The sequence below is a fragment of the Sander lucioperca genome, chromosome 7, assembly GCF_008315115.2.
Source record: "Sander lucioperca isolate FBNREF2018 chromosome 7, SLUC_FBN_1.2, whole genome shotgun sequence".
Taxonomy (NCBI): domain Eukaryota; kingdom Metazoa; phylum Chordata; class Actinopteri; order Perciformes; family Percidae; genus Sander; species Sander lucioperca.
Window position 1 is genome coordinate 28,115,983 of NC_050179.1, and position 8,888 is coordinate 28,124,870.

Here is an 8,888-nt window from a genome sequence, read left to right on the forward strand (position 1 = left end):
ATGACAATAAACCAGAGCACATTTTTCTCCCATGCTGTGCTGACTAGCCAGACCCTCCTCTGCACTGTGAATGAGGGTCTGGCAAAGCGAGACTAACTGAGGGGGAACACACAACTTCTTCTGGAAGCTCATTCTGCACAAAGGGTCTCTGAGTGACAATAAGTTCACATATTCTTTTTGTCTGTCTGAAGCGTTTAGCGTCTCTGCTGATAGTGTCCCAGCTGGTGAACCAGGTGACAGAGGTGGTCATACCCTACCTGGTGGACCGCTTTATCAGCGCCCCCAATAGAGCAGAGAGTGAAGATGACCCACAGGAGGACAAATATAGGAACCAAAGCACCCTGCCTGTTTTTCCTGTGAGTGTACTGTATTCAGAAAAAGTGCCTATCAAAACAGGGATTAGAAAACACTCTGGCAGTGTATAACACAGTTTCTTGTTTTGTCACAGGGCTTGTTTTCAGAGTACATCGAGCTCCTGGTGCAGTTTGGGTATTTGAGTCTTTTCTCCTGCGTGTATCCTCTGACGGCTGTGCTGCTGCTCATCAATAATGTAACGGAGATCCGAACGGACGCCTACAAGATCTGCAAACTCTTCCGGAAACCCTTCTACGCCCCTGTGGCCAACATGGGCGTGTGGCAGGTCAGCACAAAAACACACAACGCACAATAGAAATGAGACACAGCCAGTGTGTCACACTCAATTATGAGTACAACAGCTCACGTCATTGTCTTATGTTTCAGATTGCTTTCGAGGTCCTGAGTTTTGTCTCTGTTGTGTCCAACTGCTGGCTGCTGCTGCTGTCACCACGGTTACAAAAGCTGTGTCAGGAGGGTGGGATGAGCAGCACAAACATTCTGCTGTCGGCTGTTTTGGTCGAGGTAAGGGGGGGGCGCGGAGAGGTCATTAGTGAGAGTCACATAAAGAGGAACATCACCCTGACATTTTTACCTCTGTGTGTGTTCGCAGCATGTGCTGATCTTAGTTAAGGTGGTCTTGGCGGTACTGATCCCTGATGAACCGGACTGGATCCGGAAAAAGAGAGAGCGTATTGAGTACACATCCATGCGGGCCTTGAGAGAGCAGGTTAACCCTCCGAAATACATTTCATTATTAAGCATTTTGGTGTTCTCCTTCATTTGTGTGACAACCTTTCTTTCTTCTCTTCCAGAAACCGCATCAAGAGTCTTGATTGCGTTGAGGTGTTGCTTCATGTTGTCCTGTGCTGGGCTGCTACAACCAGAAGATAGTTCCCACTTTAGCGTTGTGTGGACTCACAGAGGAGAAGAGTCTAGAGATCTCTAGCAGGCTAACAATGCATACTGCTGTGCCCCTAATTCACTCACCCCGTACACTTTAGTGTTTCTGCTGCTCTCACTTATTAACATGGTGCTTCTGCAATGTACACCATTTTAAATGCACACTCATATTACATATACACTGCAAGTGCAATTGAAATAGCAGCAAAACGTTTTATTTTTTATTTTTTTTCAATATTAGACTGCAAATTGAATGTATTAGTTATGTGTGCTGAAACAAAGAATTTAAAAAAAAGATGTTATGATAATGGAGGCTTTCTCAGGGTTTGTTTAGATTTAATGAGGGGAAACTGGAGAGCTCTTGTAAAATCACTATGGCTACAGAATGTACAGTCAATATTTACAATAGTAAGACAGACAGGACAGAGTATTTGGTGTAAGGACAGGGTCAAAGACCATTTTTTTCTTTCAGGAGTGTTTTTGCTCAGATCACCTTGTGATAAACTACAGTGAGTGTTTAGGATTCATAATTATTATAAGACAAAGTTAAAACTATTTAACCCGAGGGAAATTGCTGTGCAGCAGTTGCGATACAAAGTAGGAAGAGTGCAAATATAAAAAGTGCAAATATAAAAGTCTGTAATAGAAATGAAAGTCTTTAAATCAGCTTTAATCAATCTTTTTTTAATAGGGTAGGCTCATAATAATAAAACCACAGATAATTATCACCCATCAGTGCAGTTCCTCTCAGCTGAACAGATGATTTTTTAGCATCTTTTAGCTGATTGTTTTGGTTTTCTGGCCCGCAACTTTGCTGTTTTGATCGACTCTCATCAGCCTCAATTGAGCTGTTTTCAGTTAAAAAAAAACTCTGATAAACCCACTGTAGGCTACCAAACAGCAGACAGAAAAAGTAAGAAACTAGCTGGTGAACATAATGGAGCATTTAGCAGCTAAAGGGCCAGATATTCCCCTCTGGAGACCAAAGACAGAGCTAAAAGGAGAGTTAATATTGGCTATCAGATGGACAGAAACTCTAAAGGAATGCTAATGTTGTTCTGTAACTGCTGTTTGCTAACAAGTTAGCCATGTTAACCTCATAAAGGGATACTATTTTAATGTTGTGTTTACAGTGTGTTGCCCCCAAGTGGCCAAAAACAAAACTATTGCATCTTTAATTTCAGAAAATCAATAATTTTGTCCATGGCCTCATCAAATAGAGAAAAAAACTGATTAGATTGTAATCCTTTTCAAGGGGCTGTACTCGACATTGAGAACATTAAAATAGCAGCAAACTAATATTTGCTATGTAAAGAGAGAGTGGAGTAATGGCGTCTTGAGCAGGGAATGAAGTCACACTTGGTCTGTGAGAGCTGTGTGGAAGCAATCCCAGCCTGCTGTTTTTTTTTCTACAGTATTTCGAGTACAGCCTCTTTAACTTAAACTTGCAGTCTGTGTTTTCAGTAGAAGTATGGTACCAGTTTACTTTAAAAAGTAAACAACTGAGTCCTTATAGAGGGAGGTAAAGACTTTTATAGTGGAGTATTTTACACATTTATTTATAATTGTTTTACAATAATAGGTTTATTATCTGTTATTGTGCTGAATTCCCTTTCCTGTCTGAATTGACGTTTAAGAACTTAAATAATTTGCTTCTGTTGAGTAGTTAGTAGAAAAAGTTGCACTTGTTCCCTCCCTCGATGGTACTGCCCTCTCCTTAAATAATCACAGTATGGTTATTGGACCATGGTACATCTGTAACATGAGATTATTACAGTGAGCTATGTGCCAAGATTCAATTTGCATTGAGAGTGATAGGGAGCTACTAAAGGACGCTTTGTGCTTTGCTATTAGAAATTTATATTTTTATGTGTGTGTATTTCAGCCTTAACTTACTTGGCAATCTGTGGTGTGTCTCTAAGTATGACTGCTTGAGCACTGTGCTACAACTAATTCACCTTATAGTCTAACACTTTTGCATTCATACTATTAGTGTTGTTTCACTGTTCACTGCAGGCAGATTTGACTTGAATGCACCGGGTAAGTCCACCATTTCTTGCTCAACAGTGGTGCATTGTTTACTACTGTATATGAGTTATTGATTTTAGGAGTTAATATTCTTTTCAGCCACCAGGAGGCACTATACACTTCCCTTGTTATTCCACATGCAGCTTTTCACAAGGCTGTAGAAGGCTTGCCACAGTAAAAATGCAGATTGCTGGTGAGACTTCCTCATGCGGCTGTATGTGACACTCCTGACACTGACACTAATCATATTTGTGTGTGTGTGTGTGTGTGTGTGTGTGTGTGTGTGTGTGTGTGTGTGTGTGTGTGTGTGTGTGTGTGTGTGTGTGTGTGTGCTCTATTCTGAAGGGTTGTGATGAGTTGGTGATGAACGTTTAGGTAATCGGGTCTCAGGATTAAACAATGTTTGCTTATTCTGTCCTGCAATAAACTCACAGAAGGGAACTGGTTGTTTGCTGTGTCTGCTCTTTATGGAAAGTAAGTCGGTGAAAGGAAACGGTGGCCGACAGGGGCAAACGCACTGCAACAAAAAAAAAAAACACATGCAAATAGACAAAACACAAGCAAATTAATAAAACATCTTCATTAATTTGACAACACACGTGCAGCATTTAGCAAACCAGCTGCAAATACACAACACAACCAAATATATAATACAAATGCAAATACAGAAACCATGCAAAATTGACTGTAAATATTAACAGTCTATGGGTTTGACAAGAGGCAACATACAAATGTGCATATTCATTTTTATGTTTGGCCCTAGTCTTTTACTGTATTATAAAAGAGCAGGTTTACGTAGCTACCGTGTTAGGGACTGACTTCAACACTATTAGCCCATATATGAGTATCAGCACACTTATAGGGTAGGTCATTCAACATGCACTGCACTTAGACAAATGACGGATGATTGGTTGAAAGAAATTGATCAGAGGAATATTGTGGGAGCAGTACTGCTAAACTTCAGTGCTTCCTTTGATGTCATTGATCACAAATTATTATTGAAAAAACTTGTATTTTATGGTTTTGCGCCATCTGCTTTATCATGGATAGAAAATTATCTATCCTATAGAACACAAAGAGTTTTCTTTAATGGAAGCTTTTCCGATACAAAACATTTAGAGTGTGGAATTCCACAAGGAAGTTTGCTTGACACTTTACTTTTTTCTATTTTTATTAATGATCTTCCACTTGCTTTAAAAAAAGCCCATGTGTCCATGTATGCAGATGATACAACAATATACATGTATGCACCTACTATTAATGAAATAACTGCAACCCTCAACAAAGAGTTGCAGATAGCACTAATACACAATACATTATTCTTAAACATGTCAAAGACTAAAAGCATTGTATTTGGTACAAATTATTCGTTGAGCTCTAGACCTCAGCTGAATTTGATGCTGAATAATGTAGCTGTTGAGCAAGTAGAGGAAACAAAGCTTCTTGGTGTTATTTGTGATTGTAAACTGTTGTGGACAAGGCATATAGATTATCTTGTAAAGATGGGGAGGAATATATCTGTCATAAAAAGGTGCTCTGCTTTTCTAACACCACAGTTGACCAAACAAGTTCTGTAGACTCTAGTTTTATCACATCTAGACTATTGCCCAATGATATGATGAGGTGCAATCAATGCAATGTACAGTATTGTATCGAGGTATGGTTGCATGGAACTCACTTCTGGCTGATATTGCCAAAGTGCACAATAAATCAAGCTTTAAAAAACTAGTAAAGCGACATCTAAGGGCCCTAAGACTGTAACCATATTTTGTAACTACTTTTGTACTTTTTATGTATAGGAATATTTATATGTATACAAATATGTTGTAAGATTTAACTTTTCTATATTCAGTGCTTATGTATTTAGTGTAATATGTATAAGAGAACATGAAGAGGAATATGTATATTTATATTTGCAAGAAAGAATAATACTAGTTACACTGCTCTTATTTTTATATTATATGGCTGTTTTGTCTTAAAATGTCTTATCTGTTGTAATGTTTTATGTTTTGTGTGGACCCCAGGAAGAGTAGCTGATGTTCTGCATCAGCCAATGGGGATCCTAATAACATCAAATAAAATCAAATAAAATATGTTACTAAAAAGTGGAACACTTGTTAAAAATAAAATAAAAAAATTTGGAAAAAAATTATCCTTTCTCTGACATAACCTCGCCTTCCGTTGTGTAAACTGAATGCAGTGTTTTTCTGTTGCATTTCTTATCAGGGTTTGTGTGCTTTTCATTTTTTCAGTTTATATATTTGGTTGTGTTGTGTGTATTTGCAGCACGTTTGCTAAATGCTGCGCATGTGTTGTCAAATCAATGAAGATGTTTTCTTAATTTGCTTGTGTTTTGTCTATTTGCATGTTTTCTTAAGTTGCAGGGCGTTTCACCCTGTCGGCCACCATAGAAAACCCTCCTGACTCCGCTACATTTACTTGACAGCTGAGTTACTACTTTCTTTGCTGAAATGATTATTGGATTAATCACGTAGTCGATCAACAGAAAGTTAAACAGCAATTTTAAAATTTGATAATGAATAACTATTTAAGTCATATTTTAAGCAAAAATGCCAAAACATTCCCTTGTGCTAGACAGAAAACTAAATATCTTTGGGGTTTGGACTGCTTGTTGGCAAAAACAAACATGTTAAGGTGTTACCTTGGGCTTTAGGAAATTATGATAAGCATTTTACATTTGATACAGCAGATTAATTGATAGGAGAATAATCTACAATAAAAATATTCATTAGTTACAGCCCTATACTTAAAGGTATAATATGCAGTATTATTAAAACAATGTATAGACTAATACAAAAATAACCCTATGAGCTTATAAAATACAGCATGATGGGTGATTGTTGTAGATGAAACCGGGGTAGATAGAGTGATTAAGATGAGCTCCACCTCGACCAACTATGACTTTAAAATGCCACTTACATGTAACTCACGTTTCCTGGTTGGTAGTCTGGATCGACGACGGTTCATTTACCAGATTCCAGTGCTGACAGAAGTCCCGCCGGATGTCCCTCTCCTTCCACTTTCTTTGTGTTCACTTTAAACTCTGGTTGCATCGAGCAACATTAACTAGAATCTCTAAACAATGTTATACACTGACAATGGCAAGTTTTAAAGAAAATTTGGATCATGCAGCAAGACAGGCCTGCTTGGTTCTTTCGGGGAATGATTGTAAAGATTTACAAATATATGTGTTACGGCATTTACTCTCTAACTGGGACGTTTTGGGACCTATTGGCGGGGATTTGCTATGGACAAGATACACAAGAGCAAATTACGTTTAACCATGTATCCAGCTAATTTAAATAGCTCACATTACTGTATTGTGTGAACAGTTAACTTCATTTAATATGTGGCGTTTTCTTTTGCCGGGTGCAAATGTTCCACCTAAGCAAGTTCCGTCCCGGAGACCATTTTGAAGACCCACGCTCGCTGCATCTGAAGCTTAGTGCTGCAAAAGACAATTGTGATTGGCTTAAAGTAATGCAAACAACCCCTGACCGATTTTTCTCCTATCCAGGAATGTATGCTCCTGTTGCCAGACCTTCCTCTGCAGTGCTGTGGAGATAGGTCTGGCAATGCGAGACTAACCGGTTGGTAATCCAGTCTCGTGGAGAACGTAATATTGAGTTTCTGGTGTGTGTGGGAGAAACAACACTGTACAGTATCACTGTCCACATTCTGTATAAAAACAGCACACTGCACACATTCATCCTGTTGATTAAATCCATTTTAATAAATAAATACAGAAAAATAAGTTCATGGCTCGATAGAGACGTGGTCCTAGTTACAATGTAGGTCAGTAGACACAGACACACTGAGGAGAGACAGTCTGTGCAATCACACAGGAACAACTAATGGGATTTTATCCCTCTTCTGCACAGATTTTATGCTTCCATGGCTAATGAAATATGCGTGATAATCAGATTTCACATGACATCTGCTCCTTAGCTTATTGTACAGCTTTGGCCTTCTTTAACTTAACAAAATGTTTCTTGTCTCAGCTTCTAAAGAGGAAAAATACAGTGTGCATGAGAAAATATAGGAACACAGAGGCATTATATGGTAAAATAATACCATACGGAGGGACTCCTCAGCTACACAATAACATATCATCATTATACATACACATCATTCGGGCCAAATGGCCAACACATCTATCCATCAGTCCAAGGATACTGCTTGTAGAAAGCTACCAGCTACAGTAGTCATACTGTGTGCAATTCATCATTCAGTGGGTTACCTCAAGGTACTTACAGTTACACAAGAACAATGTCCTGTCAGATCCAAGACACATGGAGGTATATTGTGATAAATAACAGTAATAACATGCACAAAGTCACATATCTCTTCAGAGAATTAATATCTTTGTCACATTATATAAAACAAAATCAAGAAAACTCATATCTGCACATCCAAAATAAAACTGTTATGATCAAATATTATTAAACTGTTCAGTATGAATAAAAACAAGTTCAAATACAACGGAAGACCTGCATCCCAATCAATGATCAATCTATCAATAGTAGTATACAGTATGTTAGGACAAGGCATTATATCAATTAGACTTCAGGATTAAGAGAACAGAAAACCATATCATCTTAGTCTTAGGCATATATTACACAGTATCATATCATATATCACATCATAACAGTCTCAGTCTTTCTTTAATATAGCTTATATTAAGAGCTTTTAAAACAATGAGAGAAGCAGGTTGTGCAAAGGGAAGAGAGGAAACAAGTGCTACTCTGTAGCAGAAGCTGGTTCATTGGTTTATTCTAATTCATATACTAGAAATGATGAAATCATCGATCTACCGAGTGCTAGACCATTCTGTCTTTTAGAGCTTTTTACAGTCAGAAATAAAATGACACAGTGGCCATGTACAGTATGAAACCCATTTCATCGTTGTAGGCACCTTTTAAACAAACAAAAAAGACTAAAGCTTATTCAATAAATACTGTTGCCTATCTCTTGCCATTGTCATCTTTCTTCATTCTCCCTCCCTCCTCCCTGTAGGTCCAGTATTGTTTCTAAGCTACCAATTGGACACAGTCTAGTCATTCTATCTCTACGGTTGCTCCTGTAACAGGAACAAATGCGCGAGGTTCTACTGAGTCTGACTACTGTGTAGGGCTGGGCAATATATCAATATTATATCGACATTGATATATGAGGCTAGATATCGTCTTACATTTTGGATATCGTAATATCGTGATATGATACAAGTGGTGTCTTTTCCTGGTTTTAGAGGCTGCATTACAGTAAAGTGATGTCATTTTCTGAACTTACCAGACTTACTAGCTAGTTTTATTATTTGCCTTTACCCACTTAGTCATTGTATTCACGATTGGTGATTATTTATCAAAACTCTCATTGTATTAACATGTTGTGAAAGCACCAATAGTCAACCCTACAATATCGCCGCAATATCGATCGTTATCGATGTGTTTGGTGAAAAATATCGTGATATTTGATTTTCTCTGTATCGCCCAGCTCTACCAGTGTGCTGTACACCACCGCTAGCTTAACACAATGTTTATTACATGAGCAAAATTCTAGAACTGAGTGTTTGTAAGTATGAA

At 38.1% G+C, this 8,888-nt stretch overlaps 1 protein-coding gene across 3 annotated transcripts in view; it reads left to right on the forward strand.

The window, feature by feature from the left end:
* Positions 1–3,726, forward strand: part of ano10b (anoctamin 10b) — a 31,025-nt gene extending 27,299 nt beyond the window's left edge. For all 3 annotated transcript variants that reach the window (XM_036002712.1, XM_031310213.2, XM_036002713.1), the window contains 5 exons: positions 192–356; positions 449–640; positions 742–879; positions 968–1,084; positions 1,170–3,726. In XM_036002712.1, coding sequence (XP_035858605.1) covers positions 192–356; positions 449–640; positions 742–879; positions 968–1,084; positions 1,170–1,190 — 633 coding nt within the window. In that variant the 3' untranslated portion in view covers positions 1,191–3,726. The remainder of the gene's footprint in view (positions 1–191; positions 357–448; positions 641–741; positions 880–967; positions 1,085–1,169) is intronic.
* Positions 3,727–8,888: the final 5,162 nt, after the last annotated feature.